The following is a 16584-nucleotide window of genomic DNA, read 5'->3' on the forward strand; positions in this document are numbered from 1 at the left end:
ATTTTCAAAGTTACAAATGCATGAAATGAAATGATTAGATTGAAGAACAAGACATGATGATTAACTATTATGAAAAGGATCCCAAAGATGTATGTCTAATGGAGAAAACGTGAGTCAAAAAGGAATATATTTTATGACAAAAAAAAAGATTTAATGGAACTTGTGGGAATGAAGCAGCAGGTATTATGAACCCGGATATTAGAATTCTAAGTCAGTGATGTCAAAGAGAAAATAGCCTGCTACTTTTCCCACTGCGAACCGGTAAAACATTCTATCGTCATCCTAGCATCAAACGTGGAAGAGACAAAGCTGTAAGGGCTGAGCTGTGAGTAGCAGGATAAGCTGAAGAGTTTCCCACAGCAGCCTAAAGTGCGTCCAAGACGGCAACAGAGAGCTTCTTACTATAGCTCCAGGGATTCAGAAACAGCTGATCTGGTTGTTCAATCAGAAAAGCTTTGGTTTAAATGGAGAACGCAACACAGAAAATGTGAGGCACTGGAGCCAGTAGATATATGCTATAGAGACAGGCACAATAATCCATGCCTGCTGGAAATGCCTACCCTCAGCAAAGACCAGCAAGAAGAACAGAGAGAAGTGACCCTGCCTCAGAAAAGCGCCTCCGCTCCGGGGACTAGAGTTGGCTCACCTTCCGCGCTACCCGGTTCTTTAAAAATAGCGAAAGGGAAATGTGTTAGGCTAGGCAAATCTTGATTACCTGCGCTTGAGAAATGACTTGGATCTTTGCATTTTGAGACACCATTTCACGCGACTGCGTGGAAATGAAAGTTTTTGATCTCAGTGTAGATGACAGATGATCTACCTGGCAGATTCAGGATCATTAAGGCTGTACTAGAGAAATTTATGTTACTTGAATAATTGAACTCTGAGATGGATGCTTCTTTTTGGGAAGTCATGAACAAGGAATTATCCAAATCAATGCATGTTTGTGAAAGGGATATGAAATATGAATAACATTAAGTGCAAATAAGTAAGACCTAGAAAAAGGTCATATTATCCACACTCTGACTTTTTCAGTAATGAACTCTGTCCTTCACTTACAACTTATAAACAGTGAAAATATTATTTTTCTAAGGTCATTTTTCCTCAGTGAAAAATTAGAAATTTGTCTTAATTTTACTTTTTTAATATTTTATAAGAAATATCCCTCTATAGATTCTAATTTAAAATTTCAACTACCTAACTATGAGATTCGTTAGATATTTGTGCATTCATGCCTCATAAAATAAGATGGGCTTACTGACTTGAAATATTGCTCTATTATCAGCTATGCTATTGTGAGCAGGTTTCTTCCTCACCCTCCAGCCCCCATTTCTCTCTTTGGTTTTTTGAAACAGCATTTCTTTGTGTTGCCCTGGCTGTCCTGGGAATCACTCTGTAGAGCAGGCTGCCGTTGAACTCAGAGAACCTCCTGCCTCTGCCTCCCCAAGGCAGGGATTAAAGGTGTAACAAACCACCACTCCATTAGCAGATTTTATAAAATATTTTGCTACTGACCTTGACTACAAAGCCCCTCACATACATATTCCTCTAGGGGCCCTTCATCTTTATTCTATGCATTTTATTTACATCCAATTTCTACTTATTTCCTTTTTTTAAATGCTTTTTATTGAGCTCTACAATTTTTCTTTGTTCCCTCTCTGCCTCTCCTCTCCCCTTCAACCCTCTTAATCCTATTCAAAAGTTAACACCCAGTGAGCCTCACCTAATGGCATAGACAAGAAAATAATGTCTTCTTTCTGTGCAAACTGATTTCTAAGAATAAAAAACTTTCTACAGTTTTACATAGATATTTCAATTCATATACTAAGCATGCATACATTTTTTGTTTATATATATTTGACATTCAAGAAAGGACTAACATTCTTCATAATTTTATAATAATAATGAATCTGTTATTAATATTATTGTGAAATGATACTGAAATTGAATGGGTTTTCTCACCCAGTTCTTAGGAAACTATGAATTTTTAGGAGGCCCAAAACTAACACATGAAATAAGTGTAATCATTAGATTTACTAATAAAAAATAATCAATTCTAAATAAAGCCTCTATATTTTTATATTAAGTCTCCTAATGTATACAGTGTAACAACTGATAGCCACTTAGTAAGTTAGAAATGGAACAACAAATTGTGTTTGCCTTCTCAAAAAAAAAGCAAAGGAAAGAAAGGACCACACCTACCATAACAGCACTTGGGAGGCTGCTGCAAGAGAATCTCAGGAAACTTTCTACAGCCCCACAAATGAAAGAAAGGAAGGAAGGAAGGAGGGGAGGGAGGGAGGGAGGGAGAGAGGGAGGGAGGGAGGGAGGGAGGGAGGGAGGGAGGGAGGGAGGGAGGGAAAAGGAAAAAGGAAGAAGGAAGTGAGGGAGGGAAAGGAAAGGAGGAGGGAGGGGGAAAGGAAAATAAGAAAGGAAAAAAAGGAGAAAAAAAGAAAAGGAAAGGGAAAGAAAGAGAAGGGAGGGAAAGAGGAAGAGAAAAAAGAAAGGAAGGAAGGGAGGGAGGAAAGAAGGAAGGGAAAAAGAGAGGGAGGGAGAAAAGAAGGAAAAAAGGAAGGAAGGAAGGAAGCAAGGAAGGGAAAAAGAGGGGGGAGGGAAAGAAGGAAAGAAAGAGAGAGGGAGGGAGGGAGGGAGGGAGGGAGGGAGGAAGGAAGGAAGGAAGGAAGGAAGGAAGGAAGGAAGGAAGGAAGGAAGGAAGATGATGGGCTCTTATCTGTCTTTATTTTGGTTTCTATAACTATCTAAAATCAAACTTTCTGTAATTATTTTTCATAATTATCTTTATGTAACATAAGAAATAAAGCTTATAACTCCTAAATTTTGGTACATTTTAGCCTATGTTTATATCATACTTATGTATAAATTAAAAGTTTGAAATTTTTATGTATGACAACAGAAATGGAGATGGTATTTTAGAATTTGTATCCAGCTATCTCAAGTAGAAATCCCATTTCTCCCTCTTTTGTTTGTGTTCTGCCCACCCCATTGCTCTGATTCCTTAGCTTCATGCTATATGGCTGTATTTGATTCTTGTAGGCTGTATAGCTATATTTCTAACTCATATGCCATTTGATAATAAATCATGTTAATAATACTAATTATTAATAAATAATCAAAATAAATGAATAATTCATTTCCTTTTAAATTCTGAACTTTTATTTTTACTCAAAAACATTAAATTGGAAAATGCATGGCCAGAAAAGTGGGTGTACCCACTGTGAGAACAATGCTTTCACATGTTTATCACTGAGAGCACAGTTGAATTCCTTGAGGGAAGACTGGTTGTGTATATATGCCCTAAGAAACTCACTGATGGGCTGGGGAGATGGCTCAGTGGTTAAGAGTACTGGTTGCTCTTCCAGAGGTTCGATTCCCAGCAACCACATGATGGCTCATAACCATCTATAATTGGATCTGATGCTCAGAAAGACAGAACACTCATACATATAAATTAAAAAATTAAAAAAAGAAACTCACTGAGATGATGGACAAAACCCAACAGTATCAGTTCAGCAGTGATGCTTTCAAATAAAGTGTTCTAAGGGGGCCTCCACCCTCCATCCAAAAGTTTCTATTAATTAAAAAATTTAAAAGTTTTTAAAAACTGTTGAGTGGAACTCATTTTCACATTGGGACAGCACTCATGTTCACTTCTGGCAATGAAGGTAACTGTCAAATCATATTCAGCTCATTACACAGATAAATCAAGTTTGGAATTGACCAGATTTTTGTAAGATTACTGACCAGTTTTCAATATAAAGGACTAAATACTTTTATTACATAAATCTCTTCATTACATAAATTCTAGTTGGCTTAAATCCTGCGTCTTTGGGTAGAAAGAGTATTATTTCACTGCTGAACTCATTGCTTGAAAGTCTATCAGAAACTTAAATTCCACTCAGATGACTCCTATGGTCCCAAGGAGGAACCATTTATTTACGTTAGCAGAGGTGATGAAAGACTGTATTGCCAGGGAGTCCGCTTTCCCCCAAGGCCAATTAGTTGAAATCTACAGGGCATTAAAATATCATCCTTATAGAGGTAAGTCCACAGTGGAAGGAGAGAGGCAGCTCAAATCAGCATTAACAGTGCTACAGGACAAACAGAGAAACTGTCTTTTCCCCTTGAATAGCTCAATAAGGTTAAAATAAAATAAAACACTGATTTGATAAAATACATGGATTGTACACCAGATCATGTCCAGGCTATTCAAATAATGAATCAGGGAAGACTCTCCCCAGTAAAATGTACAAGTTAAATTTTTTAGGTTTTGAGAAATACAAAGTTTTTGTGAAATAGTAAGTTTTTGAATAAGTTTTTATATTATGTATTTGATCATCCCTAGTTATTCCTAGGGTTTTATCTGCCTCTTTTATGATCACAATTGTCACCTGTCCATTGTCAGTCATAATTATAGATATTTTTTAATCCCTTCCTACCCTAATGTTTTAAATCTGCTTTGGGCTTTGAAACAGTGTTCTTTCAAATCCCTTTCATCTTTTGTCACGTCAACCCAGTAATTGTTCTGTGAGTCCCAACAAAAATTAGAAAGATTCTAAAAGAGTAACTCTGATTCTAAAGCGTCATCTCCTAAGGGAGACATAGCCGTAATCACGGAACAATCGGTGACAGGTTCCTCTCATTCAGGCCAGGGGAATAGCTTCTAGATGAGATAAGAAGGCAGTATTCACCCTGCTGCCAACCAGTGAAGGGGAGGCTCCCTGCGTGGCAGGCATTGCATTTTCCTTGCTACAAAGCCTCTCTCCATTAGCACAGTTGCAAATAAACCCTTGACAGATGTTTTATTTCACTAACCGTGGGCACAGATTATTTATCTCAGGGGCAACGAGACAGGAGCAGAGAGTTGTGAGGCTGCGGACAGCTGTGTTAAGAGGTGTGAGTGCCCTCGGTGCAGATGTCTTGAAAAGGCCTCACACGCTGTATAGGAATTCTGGCCTGAGCTATCTGTGAAGGTTGCAGGCGAGCAATGGAAGCCCTGTGTAAGAGCTTGGGAAGCAGCACAGACATCGTATGTAGGTCAGGTCCGCTAGCATCACATATGGACAGGAAGGAGTTAGGCAGAAATTGATTCACCCAAAATATCAAGCTTATCTCTTTCATTGGCACTCATTGCAAGAAGGGAAAATGACTATAAAATTATTCTATTTCATGCTGATGGCAAACATTAACTGGAGTTAAATTGAGCAGCCAATACACCAGGAATCAACAATTCCCAAAGGTCAGCTTATAATGCTGGCTGGAAATGGATGGTTTATATGTAAGAAGATCAATGAAATCTTAAGTCTAAGAGCTTTTGACATTGACAGGTATCATGCCATCAGGGAAATTCTCTGAAAATAAAGTGTTTCATAAAATTTCTAATTCTGTCCATGTTGATCTGCTCCCTATTTAAACTAAAATAAAACAGGATTAGTTTTAATTATAAAATATCAAGTGTGCCTAGAATAGAAAAGGCCTATTCCCTTTTACTTTAATCACTAGATGTATTATACATTGTCAAGTAGAATGTTAGGAATCCTAGCTCCTATTGCCCTCTGGGTTATGGATACTTGCTCCTCGTTAATAGGTTTGTGATTTTGAAATCAAATGCCTTTTCATCCGCTGCCTCCATCCAAACGATTTACCTCTAGACATTTATTATCTCCAGACCTCTAATTTAGCTTTGGGCCATCCCTGCTATTATTAATAATATTATTAATCACTTCACACTGCTATATTTGTGCCAGGACACAAATGGAATCACCATGCTTTAGGGTAGTTCCTGGAAGGGCACAGTTGGTTACCTACTGATCAGGACAGAAATTTAAGTTTTCATAAATCATAGCTGGAGAACAGAGGACAGGAAAAGCCATTGCATTGCTTCTTAGAGACTGACACCTGCTCTTGGAGAAATGACCTTTTGTAAATTATTCTCCATCATCATATGGAAAATTAAACTCTTGTATCACAGAGGGTGCTTGGTAAAAGTGGTAAGCTTGTGAAAAACAAAATCTAGATGAGAATCCAATTTACCATCAAAACTATACCAACGTAAGAACACAACATAGCTTCAATACATACACATTGTAAGTCAATGTGCATTTTGGTAAGAATTTTACCATAGCAACAGCATGCAGTCGTAGAAAGAACACAGCACAGGAAGAAAATGCTTTCTTTTCTTTCTGGCCTTGGAAAGAATGGCATATCAAGCAACAAAATGCTCAATATCATGTATTGTAAAACAGACAGCACAGCACCTGGCAAAATCAAAATAATCACAGCAGAACTCTGCATTCCCACGCCACTTACTGGATGACAAAAATCTCTTTGCGTCTAAAGAAAAACGAAGAGTATCTGGAAGTAAAGATTCATTATTCATTGAGTGCATGATACCACATTATCTTCTATTTGCCACTATGGGAACATGAGCATTGGTTGTCTTACAGTTCATTCTGCCAGTGAGGAATTGTACTACAGACTCAGATATTTTTCCCCACTGGTTACAAAGAGATCGTAAATTTAGAACAGATGTAAAATTAATAATCAGAATCTATCAAGCAATGATGGCAATCTATGTGCAAATGATCTTACACTTAGTTCTTGTGTCAATTATTGTTTATTTTATTTTGAAATGGCATCCAATTATGTAGGTCTGGCTCACATGGAATGCGCTATGTAGACTGGATTAGCTTCTGATTCAGAGATCTTCCTGGCCTTGCCTCACAGGTCCCAGGATTAAAGGCTTGCACCACCAAACCAAGCAGATTCTTACTCAATCCAGAATAAAAATTGCACTTCTACAGTTTTCTAGTTTCTAGTTTCTGCAAGTACTAATAAGTAAATAATAAGTAAAACTTGCTTGTAATAATAGTAACTATTATGTTGTTAATTTCTATGTATGATAGTGAAGTGGAATAGTTTTTAATTTTACAAATACAAATAACAGTAACAATACCCATTGCATGTTGATATACAGCTTACAAAGGACATATATACAATTACATTATTTATTAAATTATATTTTTAAGTAATGGAGATGACTTCAAGATAGGTTAGACAGGCAGTAGTTGACTTAGTTGTTTGCTCAGAACTTTTACTTTTCCCCCTTTCTTTCTTTCTTTCTTTCTTTCTTTCTTTCTTTCTTTCTTTCTTTCTCTCTCTCTCTCTCTCTCTTTATTCCTTCATTCTTTTTTGTCTTTCTTTCTTTCTTTTTTCTTTTCTTATATTTTTTTTGTTTATTTAAAGACAAGATCTTAGTAAGTTGTACTTGCTGACCTTGAACTCTGACTAAGGATTTAAAACATTTTCTTAGCACATCTCTTAAAATTCTCATACAATCAGTAAGTACTAATTTGTATATTTTTGGACTTCATTGGGAAAGAAATGTACAATGTGGAGAATGGATCTTCAAACTCGTTGGGATGCAGAGTGGAATTTAATTAAAGAATGAACATTTATACAATGAGTTTTGAAACAGAAATACACAGTAGAATGCATAAATACTAAATGATTTCATAATGTAAACTCAAGCCTACAGCATTATGCACTACTAAGCATCTTGACTTTGTTTATATCAACCATGTAACTCCTTAGAATTAATACAGTCTTTAAAGACTAGTGCTTTCTCTTGGACAGGTGAAGATATAACAGCACTAAGGGTAGGTGCAAGCTCATTTGAACAAGACAATTCTGGCAGTTTGGAAGGATGCACCCATGACCTGGACAGCAAACAAATGAGAACTGGGTAGGTTTCAAGGAAGCTGAGCTCCTTCCTGCACACAGTTGGCACTTGGTATAAGGTAGCCAGTAATTTCTGGAGAAAACCTAATCTCCTTGACTCTTCATTTCCAGAACTAAACTTTCATTTCTGACTTGGAACATACTTAGATTGTGAAGCACCTCAAAGAATGCCAATGTTGTTACACTCCACTGATAACCAGCTCCCATGCAAATATGTCTAATGCACTTATATTCAGTTATTAATTTTTAGCCTTGTCTAATGTATTAGTGACTTTACTAACATGAAAATTTTAATGATTTCCATACTAAATCCAGCAAATCATATTTGTTATGGGTCATTGGTACATATAACTCTTTTTGTGTTGTTTCAGAATGGAAGGGACCCAACCTTGTGAAGGACACACAGCGATGAATAAGGGAAAAAGAAGGAAAGGAAGAGGGTAACTACAGAAGCTCAGCTGATTCCCCAGGGAGGATTTTTATAACATAAACTCTGTAGTTCTACACACAAAATGGTAAAGTGGGATGAATGGAAATTAATATTTTCAATTTTATTATTATTCAAATAATGATTTTCTGTGATACAGAAATCAAACATATTTAAAATATTATTTTGATCTTTTATGTCTTAACAAGTAGTATGATATATAGATAAAATAGCATGAAACCGGAAGATCAATAAAGAACCAAAAGAAAATAAGCACACACTTGAATTAAAACTGCCCAGTTCTGGGCTGGAGAGATGGCTCAGCCGTTAAGAGTATTGCCTGCTCTTCCAAAGGTCCTGAGTTCAATTCCCAGCAACCACATGGTGGCTCACAGCCATCTGTAAGGAGGTCTGGTGCCCTCTTCTGGCCTTCAGGCATACATGGAGGCAGAATATTGTATACATAATAAATAAATAAATATTAAAAAAAAACTGCCCAGTTCTGGCTTTTTGGGACTGTAGTCTATATGGATGCACAGCTCCCTAGGCCTGAATGTATAGGGGGAGGGCCTTGGGCTTCCCACAGGGCAGGTTTCCCTGCCCTCTCTCAAGCAGGGTGGGATAGAAAGGAGGGGGTGTGGGGGAACAGGAGGGGATTGGGACTTGGGAAGGAAATGTAAATAATTGAATGGAAAAATAATTTTTTTTAAAAAAAAATGCCCACTAACAAAGAATTGGTAGAGACCTGGCCTACATTTCTATTACCCAAAACCTCTCTGTAACTGCCAAGATGGTCCTTACCAAGACAAAAACTCGAAAAGAAAACCACACAGTGTCCTAGCTGTGTTGAATGCTAAGGAGTAGAGATTGGTTATGCTCTGCAAACACACCACATTCAGGAAAGCAACCCCAGCACCCATATCCATGAGGAAAAGTCACCTCAATGGGTGCTCTTTCTCATGCTTGTACTGTATTGAACTTCTCAAGATCTGCCTACTGTGGATTTCTACCGGTTCAATAAAGATGCTTCAGGACAAAATGAAAATGGTCACAAAGAATTTTTGTAGCCTTCCTATGACTCACTGCAGGATTCCACTATATTTTTTTAAGCAGCTCCAAATAATGTCGCTGAGAGAGTTGAGGTTATTCCCTTATACACATTCAGAAGGATTGTGGCCAGCCTGGCCCTGTGGGAGAGACATAGGAATTGAGAAAAGAGTGCAGAAAGAAAGAGGGCAATTGCTGAAGTTTGGTTGGTCCTCAAGACAGCCAGGAGGTGAGCTGGAGCTGAGGATGCTCTAGCGTTCTGATAATCCAGTTTACTGTAAAGGCTGTGTTGGGAATCCATTTTTCTTCTACATATAGTTTTGCTTATATAAAGACAAACAAGCTACACAGTACTAGGTAATATACAATTCCATACAAAAACCTTTAGAGCGCCTTCCTTTGATTGTAGTAGAATACAAACAGTGATCAATATCTAAAGTTAAAAGGTTATCACACACACTACATGTCCTTACATTGTAGTGACACTTAATAATTTTCATTTCCTAGGGTTTTGGAGGACCTCCCTGAGTAGCACGTCTTCTAGACATGAGAACCATATGATCACATAAATAAAGACCAAGTTTGAAAGGTAGAAACCACAAATTACTTTTGATGCTAAGCACTTTAATGTGCCCTTGTAAAAATTAACTATAACTTTTAAAATGTCAAGAGGGCTTTGCCAACGCCTTGGAACAATCGTATGCTTATAAGAAACTTGTGGCGTTGGTGCTCACCTAAGTATACATTTAAGAAAGTCTCGTGACAGCTTTTGTTAAGTACATAGGGAATTATCTTGTTTGATAAGCTTTTAAAATGTGCTAATATTATGAACAGTATGAATGCTTTTTAAAAGAGTTAAACTTTTTATTTATTTTTTTTTGAAAAGTTAAGCTGCAATGTCACTCATTCGGCACACATGTTGACATTTCTTTTTCTAAAGGTAATATGCTTTTTATGTTGCATTGGTTTCTAAATTCTAAGTAGGTTTAAAAATATAAATGGCATACACAGTTTGGACATTTATATATTTTTATGCTGAAATAAAGCACTATGAATAGAGTTCTCATAAACGATAATAAATGGTATAAACAACAGCAAGCTTTTAGAAAGCATAAGTAAATTAAGCTTATGGTAAATATTTGTGGACATTTCTAGAAAAATCCAAGTTAGAAAATCTTTTATATGAGAGGAATTATGAAATCAAATGTTAAAGCTTTAATGCATAGAAATATTTCATCTCAGGGAAAACGTCTCGTTTCAGTACCACAGTCCAAGCAAGGTTCACACTGAGCTCAAATAAAACTGAGTCTCTGCATAGCAGGGAGGAGTGTGTAGAAGATGGAGGTTAGCCTTTGAAAGAAGATCTCTGTGACCTGTGTAAACTGGAGCCCCACAAACACTTCCAACAAGCATAGGTCAGAAGAGGGTCATGGCTCCAGGCCCTCTGAACCACGGCTTGCCCAGAGGAGTGTGCTCACCGCGTTAATCTCTCGTCCTTCAGTTCCAAGTCTGCCACCGTGATGAGCTGGTCCAGCTTGAATTTAGTATCAATGATCTCTGCCTCCCGAGGAGAGTATGTTCCACCTTCTTTCTGCTTCTGTCTAATTCTGAAACAAGGGCAGGGCTATCAGTACAGGAACTATCACAGAAAGCATGGCAGATTAGGTACAGTGTTTTCTTTTCTTTTCTTTTCTTTTCTTTTCTTTTCTTTTCTTTCTTTCTTTCTTTCTTTCTTTCTTTCTTTCTTTCTTTCTTTCTTTCTTCCTAACAAAACCATTCAGACAAATAATTCTTTTGGTCCCTGTGACCTACCCCTTCCCTCTTTAGTTTCTCCTCATTTTGTCACAAAAGGAAAATAAAATAAAAATATCTAAGACTCTATCAGTGCTAAAAATCAGTTAGCTATTGTTTCTTATAATGGAATATTTTACATGCATCAAATATATACATTGGCTTTTAAATTGTCTCATTTAATTTTTATGGGAATATGAGGTGTAAAATATTATCTCTATTTTATAATCAGAAAACTCAAGTTTAGGTTCAGAACTGGGTAATATGACCCTAAACAACTAAATGAATAATGGATTTTTTATTTGTTTGTTTGCTTATTCTGGGTTTTTTTTTAAATACAGAGTTTTATCTTATTTTAGAGTTCTGTCTGGTTTGAAACTCTTTATTTAAACCCAACTGGTTTTGAGCTCAAAGGAGTCTTTCTGAGTCTGCATCAAGAGTGCTAGGATTAAAGGAATGAGCTCCCACCAGCCCAAAGACTTTATAATTTAAGGCCTTTCTCTACTCATTATCTAAGATATGGTGTGATACATTACAAGACACTATTTTGGATCTGTGTTAATCATTAATATTTTTATGGGTTGTGTATGAAAAATATTGATATCTAAGATGATATCAAGAGCATAAAATGTAGCCCCATCCTCAGAGACACTATATATTTAAGAAGTATGTTCAAAATGTATAAAGAGTGAAGAAAAATATTAAAAACTCATGAGACAGTACTTGACTCCTTGATAAGGTATTTTGTGTGATTATTATTAGTAATATTTGGAGAACATAGAGAAATCCAGTTTGACTTAGATGCTCTGGAGCCAGAGGGGGGAAGAGAGCACACTTCAGATGAGATGAACTAAAACAGAGTTTCAGAAATCCTAACACTTGACGTTCACCCAAGAACAATGCCCTTTGGCTGAAAGAAGATGCTGGGAAGCTGTACTGAATAGGAGAGCCCTTCCTTCCCATACAAGGGTTCACCTTGTAAGAAGTCCGGAGGTTAAATGCAGTTTTGGAGCAAATGATTTGAACACTGACGATGAGTGCTTCTTATTGGCAAGGCCCATAACTTGTACAACATACTTTCTGCATTTTCCTGTTATCCTTCATGTTGAGGACATTTTGATAATGTGCCAAAACTTTTACTAAAATGTAAATTCTTTCTAATTGTCTAGAATAATGGCTTCCCCTTGTTATCATCTGGAAGGACCAAAAACCAGCCTCTGTTACAAAGATGTTTTTTAAAGGAGACTTTCAAATCATACATTAAAATGCTGACTTAACTCAAGGTGAAAAAGGTGGCAGCGTGTGACTCCCAAACTACACGGGCAATGTTTTTAGTTAAAAATTAAACCCATGGAGCAACTTAGAAAGGTAGTAGGCTAGTTATTTTTACAAATAAAAACTCTTATCTTGGCAGTTTCTCGGGTGAACCTCCATTGTAGGGAACTAAAGAGAGATCTCCCCTGAGGTTTTATGGGAGAAGGACGGGGCTAAACGTGCTGAGAATCAGAAGAGACACGTTGAAAAGCAAATATATACATGCAGCTTAAGAGAAGGGAAGGATGTGTGGGGAAAAAAAAAAAAAAAAAAAAACCTGATAGGAATGAACACCTTTAACAGCTGTCTCTTAGGTAAAAGGTTTAGAATTTACGCACCTGATTGAAATACCTTAACCCTACTCAGACTCACTTTGTGAGTGTGTGTGTGTGTGTGTGTGTGTGTGTGTAGCCTGAAACCACCATGTTCTGTTTCATTTACCCTTTTGTCTCCAGATTACAAACTGATCTGCTGTGGAATAATCCTTCTGTACACTGTGAAGATGTGTTGGTCTCATTGTTAATAAAAAGGCTGGTTGGTCGATAGCTAGACAGGATTTTCAGGGCAGAGAGAACGCTCAGAAGAAGGAGTGAGGATCAGAGGAGTTTTGTCAGAGGGCTAAGAAACACCGTGATGAGGTCAGCGAGCCTTAGGGCAGCAGATAGATGAGTAGAAATGGGTTAACTTAGGTTGTAAGAGCGGACTGGAAACAAGCCTAAGCTAGCTGAGCATTTACAATTAATAATAAGTCTCTGTGTGGTTACTTGGGGAGCGTCTGGTGGGACAAAGCTGATTCGTGGTCTAGACGGAAAACTTCAGCTCCGCCAACCTCCATTTGCCCTATGTGATAATCTCTGGGACCTTGATTGCTTTTTCTCCTTTGTCACCTGCCAGGATGTTAAACTTTGTCCAGAGTGGCAAAGTAATCTGAGCAGGCAATGGGTCAGGGAGTTGGTTTTTTTTTTTTCTTTCTGGGCTCTAGTACTGAATGTTTGATTTGATTTAATTTGATTTGAGTTGAGTTTTGAGACAGGGTCTCATGTTTCAGCCTTCGTTTGCTTAGAATTCACTATATAGATCAGGTTGGCCTCAAACAGAGATCCACTTGCCTCTACTTCCCAAGTGCTCAGATTAAAGGTATACACCACATACCTGACAGGTGCTGAAATTTTAATGCTCCATGTGGGGACCCAGCAGCCCACCTGAGGAGTTCTCAATGCTCCTCTGCCCATCTCATTAGCCAATCATTCCACAAAGCCCTCATCTTCCCAAACCATTCTGTATAAATGAGATACATCGACAATCAACCTTCCCACCTTCCAATAAGGATGGGTATGGGTAACATCTGCAAAGAGCCACTTTCCCCCTGACATGCTTCTTAGCCACAGGAAGGTTGCATATGCTTATAATAGTCATCCCATGACAACGTTTGGGAGAAGACCTCATGGCTCTTAGTTTCCTTGTTCTGTCTCCCTAGTCTAACGAGACTCACTACTCAACTGCACTCTCAGCTCTTGATTCCTTTTAGTTCTCTTTCACTCGTGTTCTCTCTGGCATTTATATCGAACATTTCTTATCAAAATAGCAGAATTTACTTCTTTAGGGCTAGATGTGTTTAATTCATAATGCATTGCATATTTCAAAACATTGTAATATATATTCCAGGCAGGTTGGGTACTTTATAAATGTAAGAAAAATTAAACCTAAGTGTTTCCCATTTGGATAATTGCTGTGGTTTCTTGATTGGACTATGACAGATGTAACGCCCACAGAGCATTTGCGACACATCTCACCTTGCAAAGGCAAAAACAGCTGTTCCAAGGAGGATTATTGAAAGGATACACAAGGTGACGGACAGGATGATCTCGACAGTTCTTTCTGAAAGTCCTTCACCTGAAAAAGATCAAACACGATGATTAACACTATACTGGAGTTCTGTCTTGAGTCTCAAACCACACGGACTGTTTCTCAGCCTAGTACTTAAGAGAACCAGTGAAACAAATTGCATTTGCTGTCTCCTCCTCTCCTCTTCCTACTCCTCTTCTCCCATTCCTCTTCTTCCTTTTAATTTGGAGGGTCAGTTCTTAAAATTTTTTCTTTCCCCATACAATTGTTTGTTTTACCTCTGTGAGCTCAGACAGGCTCATGGATTTATAATTTCATCTATATGATAATTGCTTATTTTTTTTAACTAATGAACTCCAGACTTCTATTTACCTACCAAATTTTTTTTACTGAGACTTATGGTTATAATTTCAAAGTCAGTATGTACAAACTGTGCTATTTACTCTTTTTAACTGAATCCTACTCCCATTTGAAGAAAACTCCATTATTGTAGTTGCTCTGATAAAAAAGAAACCTTTATGTCACATTTGACTCTCTTGCCTTGATAATTTACTTCCCATTGGTACTATCATGTGTGTTTATGTATATATGTATGTTTGTATAGTAACAAGTGTGCTTTTTAAAAAATGAAATCCTAGTCTCAATGTGAGAGAAAGAAAAATAAAGTAAGTTCCAAGAATCATTGGAATGGAATTATGGGCATTGTAAGCATCCTGATGCAGTTGCTGGTTACCTAACTCTTCTCTATAATGTAACAGGCACTTTAAAAACCACTGAACCTACTCTACAGCCTCTGGTCACATCACTTTTCTGCAGGGGATTGTTTAATAATATCTCAATGATTTGTTATAGAATGAATACATATATATCTCTCTAACTCATATGGAAAAGTTTTTACATTCATATGCTGTATTGGGGGAAATTTTAATTGATATGATTTATAACTTTGCTATAAAAATGTTTCAGTTCAATGACAACATAAGTTCAAGATCTTTAAAATAAACAAAGATGCATGCTTTATCTCTCTCCTCTAAATTGGTGATTATAAAATGCTGATAAGTTCCTGTGGCTACTGGAAGAGTTGAATGAATACTGAGTTTTAAATAGTCATCAGAATTTCATAATCCCTAGTATATCAAGCTCCATTTAAAGGATGCTATAAGAGCAAGTGTCTCATATGATATTAACTGTACTTCCTCATTTATTAAAGTCCCAGTGCTTTGTTTTATGAATTTTTAGCATGTTACATATAACGAGATATTCTTTTAAAATTTTATTTATTCTTTAAAAACTATTTTTTCTCATGTTACATGCCAATCCCAGTTCCCACTCCCTCCCCTCCTCCCATTTCCTCCACCTTCCTCCCAACCCCCCCACCCCATCTACTCCTCAGAGAGGATAAGGCTTCCTATGGAGATATTCTTGTCAAAGGAAACAGGAAGGTGAATAAGGAACCTCATTGATCAGGTGATGGTAAGACACAGAGCCTTAGGACAGTTTTCAGAGACCACAAAATGAAATTTCAGACTAGATTGCCATCTCAAAGCACTAGCCCAAGTATAATATATTAATAAACAGCGTGTACTCCTCTGAGCACATGTACTAAAGTGCCCACAGGAGGAGACACAATGTACCATGATTGTAGGGCACACTTTCTGATTCACCGCCATGCAGGAATGAGGTCATTTCTCCAAATCCTGTCATACGAAGTGGGATTCTTTTATGTGGTATTACTCATAATATACAAAAGCCATTTCCTCCCTAGTCTTGGCCTCTGTTAATTAAATGGCATCATGTCAGTAATGTATTCTAGCACTGCAGTTTCGCAATGTATAATAAAAAGCGCACATTTCTCATAACTGTTATTTTCTGACTTAAATTAGTATCTCATAATTTTAGCATAGGGATTCAACGTTTTAAAATGAAGACTTTGAGTTAAATGAAAGGCATTATTACCACGCTACCATATTGGCTTCATCATTCTAGCCTCTTCATTCTGTATATACGATCTGAGAGTTAACATATGGGGCGACTTCCTTTCTCTTATGAAATTACTAGTCTTTTAGGATATTAAAAAACAACATGAAGAATTAGCTACAGTTAATTTTATTATTTTATGATTTTTAAAGCACGCACCCGCAAGTGTGTGTGTGTGTGTGTGTGTGTGTGTGTGTGTGTGTGTGTGTGTGTAAGAATGGGCAAGTGAAGACAAGCCAGTAGAAGAAGGAGGACAGTTCTGAAGATTGACCCTGCTGAGGGTTGTGTACCACACTGAGGTAGTCAGCTCGCCCAGTAAGCTAATATACTCAGACCTATCTTGCAAAAACTAATATCAATATTTTTGAAATATGGTTATATAGGAGGGAAACATGATAAGGGTTTGAGGTGATGCATCTGTTAAT

General features: G+C 37.2%; 1 protein-coding gene across 2 annotated transcripts in view; it reads right to left on the minus strand.

Annotated features, from left to right (window-relative positions):
- Ptprq (protein tyrosine phosphatase receptor type Q) overlaps positions 1 to 16584 on the minus strand; it is a 169657-nt gene that overhangs the window by 23855 nt on the left and 129218 nt on the right. For both annotated transcript variants that reach the window (XM_057757836.1, XM_057757837.1), the window contains exons 34-35: positions 14131 to 14230; positions 10711 to 10839 (exon numbers count right to left, since the gene is read on the minus strand). In XM_057757836.1, the coding sequence (XP_057613819.1) occupies positions 10711 to 10839; positions 14131 to 14230 (229 nt within the window). The remainder of the gene's footprint in view (positions 1 to 10710; positions 10840 to 14130; positions 14231 to 16584) is intronic.

Source organism: Chionomys nivalis, chromosome 25 (genome assembly GCF_950005125.1).
Source record: "Chionomys nivalis chromosome 25, mChiNiv1.1, whole genome shotgun sequence".
Classification (NCBI taxonomy): Eukaryota; Metazoa; Chordata; class Mammalia; order Rodentia; family Cricetidae; genus Chionomys; species Chionomys nivalis.